This window comes from Platichthys flesus, chromosome 4 (genome assembly GCF_949316205.1).
Source record: "Platichthys flesus chromosome 4, fPlaFle2.1, whole genome shotgun sequence".
Taxonomy (NCBI): domain Eukaryota; kingdom Metazoa; phylum Chordata; class Actinopteri; order Pleuronectiformes; family Pleuronectidae; genus Platichthys; species Platichthys flesus.
Genome location: NC_084948.1, coordinates 10619575 through 10637195, shown reverse-complemented (window position 1 = coordinate 10637195; position 17621 = coordinate 10619575). Strand labels below are relative to the sequence as shown.

The 17621-nt window shown below is 42.1% G+C and overlaps 1 protein-coding gene across 1 annotated transcript; it reads right to left on the bottom strand.

Moving 5' to 3' along the window:
* Positions 1 to 1689: 1689 nt before the first annotated feature.
* Positions 1690 to 16566, bottom strand: LOC133952096 (A disintegrin and metalloproteinase with thrombospondin motifs 8-like). The gene is made up of 9 exons (XM_062386385.1): positions 15586 to 16566; positions 13225 to 13464; positions 10186 to 10318; positions 9919 to 10086; positions 8751 to 9043; positions 5924 to 6110; positions 4994 to 5166; positions 4442 to 4617; positions 1690 to 3809 (listed from the first exon to the last, which is right to left on the bottom strand). The coding sequence occupies exons 1-9, from the start codon at positions 16324 to 16326 to the stop codon at positions 3065 to 3067; spliced, it is 2856 nt and encodes a 951-aa protein (XP_062242369.1). The 5' UTR covers positions 16327 to 16566; the 3' UTR covers positions 1690 to 3064.
* Between the last annotated feature and the right edge of the window lie 1055 nt (positions 16567 to 17621).

Here is a 17621-nt window from a genome sequence, read left to right as displayed (position 1 = left end):
TCAAGGAGGATCAGAAGAAATGGACATGATGTGAGTTCAATATGACTGTCACAGCAAAGGGTCTGAATACTTATGACCATGTGATATTTCAGTTTTTTTTTAATATATTTCAGATTTTTTTTCTGTCAAGATGGGGTGCTGAGTTTACATTAATGAGAAATAAAATGAACTTTTTGATTTTAGCAAACAGCTGCAATGAAACAAAGAATGAAGTGTACCCACTGTACGTAGGACAACTATTCATGTTATCACCAGATGAATAACACACAGTGAGCAGCATGAACCCGGGACACCAGATCAATTAGCGGGGTCATGAGATGATTCGTGAAAGAGGAAATAATTAAAAATAAAGCTCTGATACAAAAATCTGTTTTCTGTTTTTGCACTTCTACTCTAATCTTTCATTTTTGGTGCATGAGGTATGGGATCATGTTGAGTTTTTATTGGAATGAAACCATGTGACAAGTTTAGAGGGAAAATCATTATTTGTTGGAGCTGCTAACAACTTACAGACATCTGAAATGTGACTCTGACTTCACACTGCTGTTTGTAAGACTGTTGGAAGCCAAAAAGTGGAAAACGACCGGTTTTAACTGTATTTTAAAAGCTTATCTCTTGATCCCCAGTGTCAAATCTAATCATTGAAATTAACCAACTACAGCAGTCACATACATTTAGTGTCATAAAAGAACAGGCTAAAGTAGTATAGAAATGATATAATGGAGTAAATTACTATACCTCAAAATTGTACTTAATGTGCAGATTAAATGTACCTTGTTACTTTCTACCACTGCAAGAAACAGTCAACATGAGAAAGAAGGAATGAATCCTTAGGAATCGTGGCAGACTGTCTGTAGTCTCCTGCCAGTGTGACAGTTAGGGTTAGGGATAGGGTTAGGGGGTGTAGTGGGGGCAATGTTTTTAAGGTGCACTAATGTCAGTGACAGACCTATAGCAGTAGTTGTTTGTATTTTCTAATGTTTCATATTGTCAAGACATCCAACACATTTTTTTTCATTTTCGGGAAGCTTGATTTATTGTTTGCGGGTTTGATGGAATAAGTCTGTGATAAATATATACTTCTACATTGTCAATAACCCCAAACCAAATTCAGGAAATTATATAATGGTCATAGTAGCATTTGTAATGCATTATGTTTTTCACATGTACCAAGCTCAGACAGATGTTAATAGAATAAGACTGGCATTAAAAATAGGAAATTAAGTAGTTGCCTGTTGCCTCCTCCCTAACCGCAGCTACTGAGTTCTGTTTTTGCACCGCTCTCTAAGTCTGGGCAGAGAAACTGTTCCAGTGTGGGAGGATTCTTACGACACATCTTAAGGGGTTTCACTTTGTAAAACGTGCAGTGAAGTCAGCCTCGCCCAGCTGTCGACCCACTCCATTCCATTAGTCTGGCCTTCAGTGGCAGGTTTTAGTTTCCTGTAACAGAGTGCTCTAGAAAACCTAGACGCTTGTATGGAATGTATTGGTCATTTTGAAGTATGGGCTCTCCCTGATAGTGGCACCATTATGTATGTACCCGCCAGACCTGAAACAAGAATTGTCAAGTACTGAGGCTTTTGAGCACAATTGAGAAAAGGCTTTTTGGCTGTAGATGTTTGAAGACATGTTTTCTTTTGGTTGTGATGGCAGGTAAGGATCAGGCGAAGACAACGATATATTGACAAATGTGTTTATTTGACAATTTTTATGACAAAATTCTCAAAGACAGCAGCACTTGCCCTTTTAATTACATGACCAAGGTAAAAACTTTACAAAAATAAATAGCTTAAAAAGGAAGCTGTAACAATACAATAGTATGGTCCTTCACTGAAGGGATATAAGGCCTAATACCTCATCTGTTTTATAATATACTGTAAATTATCAACAGAAATGAAGAAATCAAATATACATACCAGAGTCTGAAAACAACTGTGAGGGTTTGCATAGGATGCATTAACAAAAGTCTGAAAAATAATAAAATCAATGATACTTTTCATATACACGATAAGATAGTATGCTAATAACTTAGTAATAACACCTTCAAAATATATAATAGTTTCATTGCAAACTGTCCAACGTATTGTCAGATTAAGTGTCAATCAATGGTTTCCCTATAGTTAAACAAGGCTGAGTTGCTGAATAAAAACATGGGGTTTCTCTCACATCACATTTTGGTATGTATGCAGAAAAGATAAGGAATCCAACTGGAGCGCATACTCTCAAGCCTTGAATCACAAGGCTTGAATCATATGGACAAACCCCAACAACAGGTTAATCAAAGCTTAATAGAGGATAGAGTGCTTTAGAGGACAACAGGAGGTATATTTTCACTGTGCTGGTGTTTGACAGAAGGTTGCATGCCATTGCTCTAGCCTCACTTTAAATGACACCTAACTCCCCAACTCTTGAACAAACCGCATATTTAACCAAACCTTATCGTCATAAAGTTACTTTCTGTTTAAAGCAGGACTACAAAACTCCTCATTCTCCAGGATAGACACACACAAACACACACAGCACCTTCATCTAGTATATATACATCACATGAGGTAGATTTCCATTGTTTCAAATCTCAATAGTGGTTTTAAAATGTAAAACTGCAAAAAAAAAAAAAAAAAAAAAAAAAAACAGGCATATGCCCCCTTGATGGGACTAGATGCAACCAGTTAGTAACATGAACAGATTATGAGACAATGGGCCCTTTGGCACAGGCCTTCGAAAGCCCCCCCACTCCTCTAACGTAGGACCTAGATCTGTCAGAATCTCAGAAACACCAAAAAATGACACAGAAATGTTGGTTGTCATGCTGTATCTCTTTGTTGTCATTTGTGTCCTTTTATAGTCATTGGTTTGTCTCTGTGTAGCTTTTTTTGATTTGTATTCTCTTTGCGTCTCTTCATAGTCATTTAGCACCTCCTCCTATTCTGTCTTATGTGGTTGTTTTGTTTATCTTCATGGTATTTTGTGTCTCTTTGAAGTTACTGTGCCCAAAATGTCTTGTCCAGTAATTCAGCCATGATTAGTAAGTGCAGTTGGACAAAAATAGGAAAGTTCATTGTTTTCATAAGCACTCCTGGTTGAGACATTCTCCAGAGACTGGCGCTGGGATTTTGTTTGGGTCACACTTCTCTGGCTCTGTAATATTCCCAGTGTAGTCTGTGCAGAAGACACTGCGGCGGCGCTCCCCCTGGCCACAAGTTCGTGAACAGGTGGACCAAGGTCCCAACTGCCAGATGGGACATGGCAGATCCCCGCATGGCCGGATGTCCACGGGTTTCAGGTCTTTGTCACACTGGCTGGAGAAGAAGCCTGCGTTGTCTCTGCACTCAATGTTCCTCCTGGACCATCCGGAGCCGCAGCTCTTGGAGCACTCAGACCACTCCCCCAGCGCCCATTCAGGCACACCGAAGGGATGGATCATATGCAGTGATTGTGACGAGCCCTTCCTTTCCTTGGATTTATTGAAGGTCACATCTCTGGGGATGAAGAAGGTATACTTGACCTTAGGTGGGTTGGCATCCCCTGCAGTGGCCAGGATTTGGATGGTGATAGCCTCCTTTAGTTGCCTGAAGCTTTGAATCCTCTCCAGCGTGGTGGAGGAGCCACTGTACTTCAGCACAGCACCCAGCACAGGGATGTCCTGCTCCACAGTGGATACGGAAAAGTTACCATTGAGGATGTAGCCACCACTCTCTCTCCTTATAGCCAGGTAGTTCCCATCATGTTTGATCCCTCTGTTGCTCCGCTGTTTGATGTCGATATTAGTGGCACCAATGGGAATTGTGACAATGTCACTGTATCCATAGCTGGTAGATAAACAAAAGAACTGGATTTAGATCATGTGTAAAGTTGGTTTTGCATTAAGAGGTGTGAACATTTAAAAAAAGTTTTTTTTTCTTACAGAGAATAGAAAATGGATGCAACTCCTGATAAGCAAGTGAGGGTTGACAATACTACAATCTCTGATCGGATTGAAGATTAAATTATATTTCTTTTCGCCACAGTCTTTTTTTTTTTCTCTGCAGCTAAAATGTACAGAAATGCATCATGGAACCAGCGCAGTGCCTGTTATAAACCTGCCGTTCAAGAATGTGCTGCTGGTTTGGATGAGCTACTTCAGAATCATTCCTTGTCATCAGTGACTCCTCAAACAGTTCTACAATATACTGTCACCTTTTATTGTTTGTGTGCTGGAGATCGTATTCAGAGCTTTTGGTTAACGGTCTTTGGTGCAGAGTGAATTTGCGACCACTTCTTTTGTTTAAATGATTTTAAACAAAAGAATTCGGCTCTTCCCTGAGTAATTCTCAATTCTCATTCCAAGCGTAAAAGGCTAGTGAGATAGTGTTCCACAAACAAGAAAACAGACGGACCTTACTGGAATTAGATTTGAACTTGAACTTAACTACATACACTTTACATTCAGAATACTTCTTACGTTGCTTTGCTGTAGGAGCCTGTGATCTTCCGACAGGTGAGCCCACTTCCTCCACACACTCCACACTTATCCACTCTCTTGTTGGATCCAATCACCTGGTCGCAGCCTGCCTTCACACACTGGCCTACGACACACACCGACGTGGTGTCAGGACCACAGGTCGTGCCGTCGATCACCTGTATTGACACAACAGGTGTTGATATGGCTCTAAAGCAGATAAACAGTCGAATACAACTTCAATTGAATTTAACCGTGACATGCAGCTGAAAGCTCTATATGAAGACTGTTTACATGATCAAGAGGAACTGCCACACTGAAGTGGCAATTGCATTTAAAAGAGTAACAGATGTTCCTCACAAGGCATCTTTACAAAGACTGACTGTGTTCTGATTATCCAAATATAAGGTGAACATCTCTTTCTGATTGAATTTGAAGAAAAACTTTGACTGGGAGCGTTTGGTTAAAAGTGGGATATGTTTGCTGTAGTATGAACATGATGGGTAAGCAAATTTAGCAAACGAGCTGAGATATTGAGTGCATAAACTAATGTACCTTGGATTCAAACACCTTGAATTCACTGCTGCCTCTGGCCCGGCAGAACAGCTTGCATCTATCTCTGGGAGAAACTCCAGCATACTTTGGTATCCACTGTTTCATGTTTCCATTGTAGTCCAGGTAATAGAGGCTGTTGTACTTCTCACACTGCTCCTCTCTGAAACTCTTCCCTGTTGGTAAAAGACAGATACTATATAACAGATGTAGGACCATTTTCTTGTAACTCCGAACAAAACATTTCCTAAAGAGAGTTATATTGACTAATCGTTACCTCTACAATAGCACAACAATCCAATAAGTTAATAACTTCAAAATATAGTTAATATAAGTGAAAATGTGATAATAAATCAAATTGTCTTTATTGACTTCTTCCCAATTCTTCCACATCAGGGATCTTGATGACGGCTCATAGATCATGGCGGTCGATCGCAAATCAGAGATCATGATGGTGGATCATTGAATACTTTGATACTACATTGACGCACCTTTCCATATGTTAAAGACTGTTTTTTGTAATCAATGTCCTAATTATTGTAATTTTGCCAATGTGTTCATTTACTGGCTGCATCTATTGCATTTGTATCCGTCCTGGGAGAGGGCTCCATCACATGTGGCTCTCTCTGAGGTTCCTGCGTTTAGTTTTACCCCGAATATTAATGGGGCTTTTTTGGTAGTTTTTCCTTACTATTGTTTGTTTGGTCATATTATTTTGGTTTCGAAACCATGCACATCTTGGACATCTAATACAAATTTCAGAAGGGCACTCTAATAATAGTGAAATCATATCTTGTAATAGTATTTTACATAGTAAATGTCATTAAAACGCCCATATATTGTCAAAAAAGTACATATAACTTCTAAGTTTATATCAAACTAACAGCTCACAGCACCCTCAGGAACTAGATGATGAAAACTGTTGATTCTCACCCTCGTGGTTGTCACAGGGCTGCGTGTTGCAGGACTGATACTGAACCCTCTGTCCCTCGCAGTACTTCCCTCCGTTCTGAGGCACGGGGTCAGCACACTCCCTGTAGGAGAACTCCACTCCACCTCCGCATGTTCTGGAGCACTGCTGCCAAGGTCCCCAGAAGCTCCAGCCCCCGTCCACTACCACCTGTGGTAAAACACGAGCAGGAAAAGAGAGGGAAAAAAAGATCTGTTAGAGTATTTGGTCAGAGCTCGGTGCCAAAGGCAATCTCAGCGGCGCATTCCAAACCACAGTCTGGGCTTCTGGGTTTTGAGGCCGCACAGTGAGTTGGCGTGCCACAACTCCAGTCCAAATCTGTGTTGAAGTTCGGCACGTGCCTGCTGTCGGCCTCTACCCACGGTCCTGCCACTTGCGTCACTCACCACTACTGGAACCTGCCATGCTGCAGCATGGCAGGTTCCATGAATGTGTGTTGCTAAATTGTGGGTGTCCTCTGCAGACGTTAAACAAGTTTGGACCAGCTCATAAACAGATGTTTTATAATATAACGTAGAGAGGATTAAGGCAATTGAGCTAAAATTAAACCTTAAGATGTAAATGTGTTCTTTAAGGAAAAAGCTTTGTGACGCAGCTGGATTCAAACTCCCTAAATTCCAACCATTCAGAGGTCTATACTGGAACTAAATGAGAATCTAAAATTTTCATTTTTCCTGGCACTTCAGGACGGCACTGGCGCAAAAGCTGAGTTTTAAAGTTGAGTCATGAACTGAGAAATGGCAGTTTACAAAACAGTCGCACGTCAAGTTCCCTTTCAACCAAACTCATACCACAACTTCTTCAGCTGCTGCTTTAAGGGCCAAGAGCGGACAAGGAAGTCAAATCTTTCACAATTCCAGGTTAAACCACATATTGATGTGTGTGAACAGCTAACTGACGGTTCATTTGAGAAAATAATCTGTGTGTAAGCACTGGCGGACAGAACATGTAACTCTCTCCGGCTTACCATATTTTAAATCTGCCTCTCAAAGGTTGTTTCATGACTACACAATTTATTGCTCCATTTCTGAGTGAATGAACTGTGCATTGCAAAGGAGTGACTCGTGAAAACCTACAAGCAATTCTCAGCAGAGAGCCAGTGGGAGCTAAAAAACACAATGTCAGCATGCAGAATGCAACAAGGTGTAAATGAGGTCCACGCAGGACGACATGTGCTGATATCACGTTACATGCTGTTAAGGTTAATGTGGTCAGAAGTATACAAAAGTTTCCAACAGCTGACAGCCACTCTTAGATGGCAGTGCGAGGTCTGCTGATGCATTCTTAGCCCACTCTCTCAGGTTGGTACATTTGTCAGGTGCCCATGTGAACGCTGAAGCAACTTCTGGTGGATGCGGCTGTTCCTCCTGTTCGCACAGGCTACTAAAACACTGCGTCAGTGTTTAGAGTCAACACTCTTGTAAAAAACACAGAACAAAGTGTATTGTCCAAAGCTACTGCCCTTTCACTACAGAATTACCTCGCTCTGCCATGCTCCAACATGGAAACACTGTCAGGAGAAACACAAAGGTGGATTTTTATGCCAAAGAAAAATGTGACTGTGGAAGAAAACAAGGGCCCTCTCATTCATTTGAAAGGAGCCGTAGCATGTATGGGTGCCAGAGCAGGGGCTGACGAGAAAAGGTTTGCTGCACTGCAATTCAGCAAAGTTGTTGCGTAGATCAAACACACGCAAATGATACTTTAGAAAAATGAATGACAGAACTTTATACGAAAAATCTTGTCTTTGTTGCTTTATTGTTTAAACACATACTCTATTATTGTAACTGGTCGTAAAATATTATATTTGGTGATCTCAGGTACCTGAATCAATGGGCAGCAATTTTTGGGGTTCAGTATTTTGCCCAAGGACAAGAATGTGGAATGAGGAAGACAGGGGTCAAACCGCTGGCTATCTGGTTAGAAGACAATCGCTCTCCCCCTGGGCCAAAGATAAGATAGGATTGTTGCTGATAATGGTTTGTATGTTAGAAAGATTTCTCAGACACAGCTAAATGGATTACCCCAGAACTCTGTGCTAAGACGTGTTGTCGGTCAGGGATGAAACTCATTAACTTTTGGCGTAGATCGGGATCAGGGGTTGGATCCTGGATCCCTTTATTTTCGAAATAATCATCCCTAGTTTTCAGTGAAATATGGTGCAGCTTGATTGAATTTAAGGGGACTGTGTTACGCTGGAGTTACGTGCTCTATTGCATGTCAATCCGTTTTTATTGAAAACTGTTGTCTGCTATTGCTCAAAATGAGGCTGATGAAAGCTGTGGCAGTTAATGAGGTCTTGGTCTGTGGTTTTAAAGCAGTGTGAAAGAACCACTGAAGGGAACTGCAACTTAGCTGCACAGTCATTCACACACAGTCACTCAACAGTAAAATATGTAACTGTACTGGGGGTTAAACATGTAAAAGTAAATTTTTCTTAACAGTGGCCATTGTGTCCACATTCAACATTCACACGATAACTTTGAATGCGACAAGATAGTCTCATGGTAGCACAAGAAGTGAAAAGTCATCAGCTCTACACACAACCAATTTAGTTAGTATTAACTCACACTAGCCCCAATAAGCTCCTGGTCAGCATCCTAAGCTGTAGCAGCACAAGTACCGATAGTATGAGTTGAGCGAAGAAACATTTTAGAAATAACAAATTCAACTTCAGATTTTTGGCAAAGCAAGCATGGTATAATTTTTATTTCAAGTATTGCATAATCTCAGTTTCAGGCCACTTGAATGAAAACAGTTGTTTTTTTCCGATTAAAGAAGAATTCTTACCAGTGGCTTCATCGCCTCATGGGTGGACATGCATGCGCCGTGGAGACAGGTCCCATTGACGCCACAGGCGCTGCCGTCAGCCCAGTGCAAGCTGCCGTTCTTGGTGGAGCACTGCGCCGTCCCGTCCTCTTGACACCAAAGCTGGCTGCACACGTCACTGTCTGAGGTGTTGGGGCAGTGGATAAACTCCTCTCCAAAGATCTGCTGACACTGTTGGTCCAGGCTGTACTTGGTGCCTGGAAGCTGACTTGGTAATGGCATGGTGCTCTCTGGGACGTCCAGCAGGCAGTCCCCTGTGGTCACAACACAAAACAACAGTGTATGAGACTGATTACCTTGTGGTTTATGGAGATCCTGGAGTCGACCAATGGTAAATGTGTTGCTCTTTCTGTGGGGCATGACAACAGTTGGGAAATATTCTTGGCAAGTTATGTCATGACAATGAAAGAGGAATCATTTCAATTTAACTAATGAAGTGCACTTTTATAGACAGTCTGCTGCTCTCCGAGGGGAAGCTGGACATTTGACAGCTTTTCTAAATCTGATTTTATTTACTGTCCCCCTAATGGTTCTTCTCAACATTCAATAAGCTTTTGTGTGGAGCTGTCGATGACGTCCACATTTCGGAATGAACATTCTCAGCCACATGAGTTTTCGTCTGAGACATTTTCCAACTGATAAAGAGCATATTTTTTTCTGACACCAGCTGTTGCTTTTGGCTGGGGAGGTGGAGAACAGGAAGAAGTCCATAGTATGACTCAGTGGGAAAGAAGGTTCACCGATAGGTCTAACAAGGATACAAACACTACGAGATGCACAGCACGAGGCGGGGGAGGGAGGGGGGGGGGGGGAGGGGGGGGGCGAAGACAAGAAAACACAGAGAGAGGGGTGGAGTAGAAGAGGATGTGGAAAGAGATAAACTATCCCTATAAGTTATAACCCATAATTTGGAGGGAGTGACAGGTTTAAGCAGGAAGGCCATAGTTAACGCATGAGAGGAAGAACAGTATTGTTTAATCATCTCTGAATCAGCTATAATAACAGTACCTCAGTGCCATGGCAGGTGCCAACGTTGGCAGAGAGTCTTTATAGGGCGGAGCAGTTCCCGATTTTCGCATTGTGTCATTTTTTTGAACATGCTGGGGTGGCAACATGAAACTTTTCCTACCATGTCCGTTGTCAAAGAACTCCGTGACGTAGAGGGCACTGCAGGGAGACCAGGGTGTGGTCTTGTTGAGGCTGACCAACAGTGGAGCCATCAGGTAATGTCCTCCCAGATCTCCGAACAGCCTCTCACAAGTCTTGGAGTCGTCGTGGGGCATACTCAAAACATGACCTGCAGCAGGAGAAGTAGTGATAACTTTAAAGCTTTGCAAATTGTTATATATAAATTAAATACAGTAGCCCGCACTTCTGATGAGAGATGTGATCTTACCAAGCTCATGTGCAGCTGTGAAGGCAGCCTGCAGGCCGTTGTCCTCGATCACGGAGCAGCTTCTCTTGGGGTCGCACATAGTTCCGACATCAGCCACACCCAGCGTGTCGCAGCTCTTATGTCCGCAGATGTCCTGTTACATGGAGAAGATATTGAAACCTTTTTTGGTTTGGAAATGTATAATATGTATTATATTTTGTAGATGTAATATATATACCTATTAATTTATTAAATGTTCTCTTAGTTTATATTTTTCTATGAGATTGCTCTTATTTCTGTACTGGCCTGTTCATCTCATCCAACACTTTTTCTTTTTCACCCTTTACTCCCATATGTCAAATAAAACTCAAATAATTCCATTAAAAATGTATCAAATGTGTTATACTGTACTATTTAATTATTCATTACATCTCATTATCTTGTCAAAAAATATAATGAGGCAGAGACTGAAACATGGCTGGCTGGGTGCCTCTTTTTTGTGGTATATGCCATTACTGAGTGGTTTGCCACTGCAAGTTATGAATATTTTAAGATATTGTCATCCTTCCACAGAAGGATACCATTTTCCAAAATCGTGTCTTGGAAGCAAGTTTGTTTTTCAGTGGATCCAGTCTAACTACTCCAGGTAAATCAATTCAGGTTAATGTCTCGTCCTGTATAGTCAGAGACTTAAATTATTCCATTAACCTGTGATCAAACCATGTGTAACAGTATCTCAGTTCAGAAAGGACTTAATCCAATGTTTAATACAAAGTCAATATTGCCTTCATGCTGTTAAATGGAAACATCGTGATCATCTGCTTAGAAACAGCTGGAAAAGTGGACTGTCAAAGAGCTAAAGACATTATTCTGTCATACAATAAATATAGTAAGTGTCTGGGCTAGGGGACTGTTATATTAATCATGTCGGATGACAAACCTTTACCATCTATTTACTGTGTCCAGTTTTGGCCGTTTTTAACAGCACAAATCGAAAACATGTTGTTCAGTGTTTCCATCATAAAACAAAGCAAATAAATATCGGCAGCATGCAGCTGTCCAGAGCTGTGATGTGGAATAATGAACTGTGGGGTAGATTAGAAACCTTTTCCTGTTTGAGAACATGCCTGGCTGTGGAGGACGAAGACGGACAAATCCAGAGCTTCGCCTCAGGACCCCGAAAAAACCACAAGGCAAAGCCCTCCTTGATTCAAAATACATCTGGACTCATGGCTTCAGCTGAACGTAGCCCACCAGGAGTTTGTACACCATGTTCCACAACAGCATCTATCACTCATGTTTGCAGACACACAACTAGATGTATTATGGGTCAACCATTAGCTCTAGTATGCATTTACAAATTGACAGACATACACAAACATTTATAGTATAAGGTCACAAAAACCCATGAGAAAATGTTTTCCACTACCTCCATCAGAGGGTAGATTGTGAGTTTCACAGCAGACAGTATGAGCAGCAGCCCCGTCTTTTGACTGTATCGCATATGTTTCCAGCCCCAACCTGGCCACGCACTCAAGCCTTGACCATTGAAATTGGCTTCATAGTGTCCGGGGCTGATTTGTGGGAGCACTAAAGTCAGCTCATCCACGAGGATCCTTCCGTCCTCTGCATTTCAAAGCATTTCTCCGCGGAAATGGAAAAACAAACACAAACCAGGCTTGTGTGAATGATGGTTTCCCCGACCGAACGCTGTCCCAACAAATCCAACACAAGACTGCAAAAGCCCATATGTTCTTCTCATCATTTCTCCTGGTCCAGGGATAGACTTGGATACTAACCTAATTCAGAAGGCACATAAACATCAAGCCGCACCCGGTACATTTACCTACAAATCCTAATACCAGAGACGTTACTCGCCTAATGTCTGCTAACACCTTGTCAACATGCACAAACCAGATGAAAGAGGGCGGCCAAATAAAGCAGAACAAAGTGATCACAACTCAAACTCAAGAAATGATGACGTATGTCCTGTTGAAACTTCCATTAAGCCATTTGTTTGGACTCTGTTGACACTCCCCCTCCTTGGAAAACATTACAGCTATTCCATCTCTGTAAGTCAGTTCTCACCATCCTTAGTTAATCCAAAGGCAACTATAAAGGCCTTTCTTAACCCTATCTTTTTTAAGCTGCCTTTTGCTTATCAATTTCGTGTTCCAGGGTTGCTTTAAGAGCAACAACCGGTCCAAAGCAAGGGGTTCATTTTCATCTAGGACCCCCCACATTATGAAACTCATCTTAATGCACCTGTGTTACTGTATAAATCTCTGGGTTCAAGAAACTGCTGTGTGGTCGAGTGTGATGCTTCTGAAACCACAGTATGCACCGCAGCTGGCCTGAGACCGAGTTCCACAAGGCCTCAATTCATGACTCATCTACGCTGGGTTATTGCTCTCTGAATGGAGAACAAGCCATGCCAGACTAGCATGGGTGAGTGAACTTTCCATTCTAATACTACAGTGAAAACACTCAAAACATTGTATGCATTGTTTCATGCACTTAATAGCCTGAACCATGCTCTGCAGAGAAGCCAGACTATCATGAGCTATCAAAGTCACTGTCTTTAAACCTGAAGCCACACAGTGAATTTTATTTTTTTTACATTAAAAATATTTATGCCATTAAGGGGAATAACTATAAAAACAGCGTCTGAGTTTGACAGTAAACTAAATTGAAAGTTGCATCAGACAAAGAGAAATATTTACGTAAATTTAGAATTGGGTATTGCCTTTGTTCAAGGACGGCATCTTTGGTTTGATGTGAATGTCCTTTGTGATTCTTCTCCTGTCATTTTCCTGGTCAACTACCTTAGACCCATTCTCAGTTAAATGCTGTGATAGGTCTAGTATTCATGATCAGCTGATGTCAGTTTTCCAGTGCTTGAAAAAAGCCAGTTGGGTGATCTTCCTTTCATGCTGAACCTCTTACATTGCATATTTACATATTTATATGCAGATGATGCTAAGTTTCTATGTCAGAGGTTTTTAAAAATATTCTGCGGCCGAATGAGGAAGCTAGACCAGGTCTGTGCTTGTCCCTCACCTCTCTGGTGAACAGCATGGCAGTGTCATAGTGCTCTGGGTGCCTCTGGCTTGGTGGATTGAAGAGTTGCTGCCAGGAGCAAAAATTCCTCAGGGCCACACCTCCATTGCTGGAGACCTCCGGGCCGACCTCCTCATCCTCCACTATCAACATCTTCACCACCACGATGTTAACTGAGTTCTTTATGCTTGGATGCTTGTACAGCTGGGCTGCCATGGACATCAGGGTCAGAATGTAGTGCTATGGAGGAGGAGAGAAAGAACAGGAAAATTATTTAATTCAACTTCCAAGCACAATGACCTTCAGTTAGAAAGCCAAATGGTTGACGATTAGGCAGTGCAGGTATTTTTGCATTTATACTATACTTGTGTAGACTTAAACCTAACCAAATATTAAAGATATATTTTACGAAACATCTAAAATTACTCATTAAAGATATATGCCCAAGATATATGCTGAAAGGTTCTTATTAAGTTTAAATAAACCATACAAGTGCTCTCTGATGGAGAAACTATGATGATGTGTCTAAATTATTCAAAGCGTACCATTGACTTTTTCATGTTCTGCAATTTCTTGGGTGCCAATGATTTCCATTTTCTGCCATTGAGCTAAAAGGCAATATGGACAGTGTATCACGTCTTATAATACATTTGGCTGAGATGCATAGAGCTCGTTTGTATAGAGCTCTTTTATTTTGGAAAAACACTTACATAACCTATGTTAGTCAACATAGAATAAACTTATTACACTAAAACACAGATAACATAGTAATTAGAGGGGGGGGGGGGAATTACACTTTAATACAACAACAGCTGAGTCATATATTAGTCAAGGACCAAGAGCACAAGTAAGATTGTCTTCTGAAATAAATAACAACTCAATAACTGAGCATCATTACTAATGTGGGGGGATTTCTGTGTCTCCTAAAATGGAAATGCTCCTCAAAATGCCATGTCATTGGTCCTTAAAGCATGGACCTGTGCCTTATGGCTCTGCCGCTGCTGAGAAGAGGAGTTTTCTGCCCGATCTGTCAGTTGCCTGTCTTTCTGACCCCTACATTTTACGAGAAGGAGAGTTGACAACATAAGGGGAGCTAAAAACAGAGTCAGCAGTTTGGTGGTATTTTACGCTTGTAACGCTAACAAGTGCTCATGCTAAGAATGGACTCCAAACAGCGAGGCATACAGCTTATTGGCTAAACAAATCAGATCGTTGCATGAAAACATTTCAAAAAGACAAAAACACGCTCGCTTATATTCTGTCGTTCAGACCGGAAGTATATTTTATACAAACTTTTCTTCTGAGTTACTTTTTAGTTTCCACATAGTTCTGTGACGCTCATGAATCCCAATCAATGTGGAAGGAAATGTGCCATGCAGTGTTTTGTACACTCTTCCACCAGCCTTGTTGAAATCACTATTTCTCAGCTTGGATGATATTCTTCAATGAAAAGATTGTCGTAGAGCAATGTGTTCTGGTAATTTCCTGGGGCCTGTAAATCTCTAAACCCACCCGTGCTCAGAGAAAATCATTGTCACATGAATGAAAATCAAAACAGGCCTATCTGATTTATGAAAAGCCAACATAAGCCAAATCTTTCAGCCTAACTTTTGTCCACTTGACCCTGGTGCCTGGTTGCCTGAGACTTACTGTGTTGTGAGGCTGTGTTTGGCAGCCGAGGAGCATTTTAAGTACAAACAGACAACAATTTGGCTGCTGCAGATGTTGGCGAGATCACAGAGTGTCCTACTTTTTGTTTAAATAAATAGATGCCTTTGGTTTAGCACTGATTGGAACCAGGACTGATATTAGTTATGGGGGATGATTTCACAGGATCGTTCATATAAAGACTCGATCCATTAAATTCTGATGCATTTAAATATTGGAAGTTTAATATTACAGGCAGCAGAAATGGTCCATTTAACGAATTTAATAAAATTAGATAAACACCGAGTAGAACAGATGTTGTAAACCTTGTGAATCTTCCCTGGATGATGTTGAAGATATGCTGCCAAATCATGACCAAGACCTGAGGAATGTAGTGCAGCATTGCTTGCATTTCTGTTGCCTGACTTCTTTCTCAGCCTGTAAAAAAACAGGGAGCTCACCGATTTCCTCCCAAGCCCCCTTATTGCCTTATGGTTTTTATGAAGCAGCACATGAAAAACAAATCACTGCCACTATATTTTCTAGGCTACGAAACCTGACAGACGAGATGTGGAAAGAAATGGAAGAAAAAAAAACGAGTGACGTCTGCAGGATTCTGTTTATGGGACAGTCTAAATTACCAAGTTAAAATAGGGTTTGTTTAGATTAATGTCAACTGTGTGCGCAGGAAAGAATGAGTTCATCGTGTCTGACCTTTACTTCATCTCCATAGAAGTGGGTCATGGTTGAGTCGGCTACCACCAGGGTGTCTATGAACCGTGGCGCGGAAACAAAGCGTCTCCTGCGAGGTTCCCTCCGTGCGTCACTGTCGCCGTGCGTAAAACTTTCCCCGTCGCGCTTCTCCGCTCGGCTGTCCTCCGCCGCGCGATCAAACCGCAGGGAAGCACCGTGTCCTTTGGCGAATGTCCTCCTCTTGATGACATGCAGCTGCTCGGTCGAGTCTGGTCCTCGGCCCCCGATAAGTTTGGGCTCAATTAAATACTCTTTCCCCTCTGTGATGAAGGAGCCGAAGATCCCGGAGCACAAACTAACAGCCACAACCGAATTTTGATCTTGACCGACGTCCCCGGAGTAAAAGCAGCCCCTCAGGTGCCCTTCACTGCCCTCTGTCTGGCTCGTGAACATCTGGAGGTCTGGGTGCACTGTAGGGTTGGCACCTGAGGCGCTGCGTAGAGCGCCAGCATCTCTGGCTCTGATTCGCTGTATGGTGAAGGAAGGAGAGATAAAGCTGGTTTCTGGTACAAGATTTAGAGTCAAGTCCTCGCCAAAGGCTCTGAGGACGAATCTCGGCTGATCCTCGCTTCTTTTCCAAAAGCGACCGCTCGTTCTTGCGTTTATCCGAACAGGTACAACATCCTCTGATTCAAATGGAGTGGAGAGCGCCGCGTTCATTACGCACACGGATAAAAAGAGCAAACGCACAGTGCAACACATCTTCTACAGAGAAATAGCTTTGAATAGTGGTATAAAAATTAAAGAACTGATTACAATGTATGTCCTTTATCTCTGGGAGGTGCCGCACCTTCTCCAATCGAAACAATATTTTATCAAAGTCAGAGCTGTCTCCAGATGAAAAGTGATTTCCCAGCGCGGAGGAGTCAGTCTCAGTCAAAGTATGTCTGCTGTTTAATGTCAGTCTGAGTCGTCCTGTCTGGTCCCCAAAGCCAGTGAGTCTTGTTGTACCGCTCAGCAGCACCGCTTCAGTTTGCACGCATCGGTGGTATTTATACTTTCTGTTCTTCCTTCGACATGGGGGGGTTTATTTTTGATATCCTGGAAAATCTCCTCCCACTCGCAATTCAGGAGAAATTCACGGACAAAACGGATCCAATGAGAATAGGTCGACACTCCCCCCTTCCGAAACAGCCTGACAACCGCGCTCCTATTATTAACCCAGCAGGCTGTGCATAGCTGGAAGTCCGCTACTCGACTTATTTCTGAGTTACACGCACAAACAGACCCACCCACACGCACACACACCGACACACAAACACACAGACACACACACACAAACACACTGGACGGTCTGCTTGATCCCCTGACAATAGAAATACACCGCTTGGCAGAAAGTGTGCGCTTGAACCCTGAGAAACGTATCATCCCACCAGTGCAGCTATAAGGAGATTATTGTCTTCTCATGTCAAGATATGGATTCATCGAACGTTATCGATCGGGGATGATCTGTTTTTCCTCCACGTGCTCTTTACCCAAATGGTAGATTTGAGTTGCGTTTTAACGAAACGAGAAATTACGCAAATAAACTTGAAAAATTCAAACAAATAATCCAATGTGTTGATCTTTTAAACCAAAATTCGTAAAGCAGATTTGATGTCCTGGAAAATCAAGGGATCATTTTTCCAGGCTAAATTCTGACAATCGAAACATTTCATCTAACTTTATTAAGAGCGTGTGCCAGAGGAAAGAGAATGGCAGTGTTGTAACACTGCGTCCCACAAATTTACCTGTGGGTTGCAGTGTAATTCATTAACCGACAGATGGCGCCAGAGCATAACCCACCTGTTCACGCGCACAGACGCGCTGATGCGCCACAGGATTTCAGGCGCCAACAGGTGTCGCTCTTTGCATGGATTTAACTTCACATCTGTCCTCTTGGCTTCGTCCTCTGCATGAGCATAGTAACGTGGTCGCTTGGATGTCAACGTTGAAGCTGTCAATTCATTTGGGAGCTTTCGATGAAGTACAGGTGTTGTTGTTTAGGGACAAATATG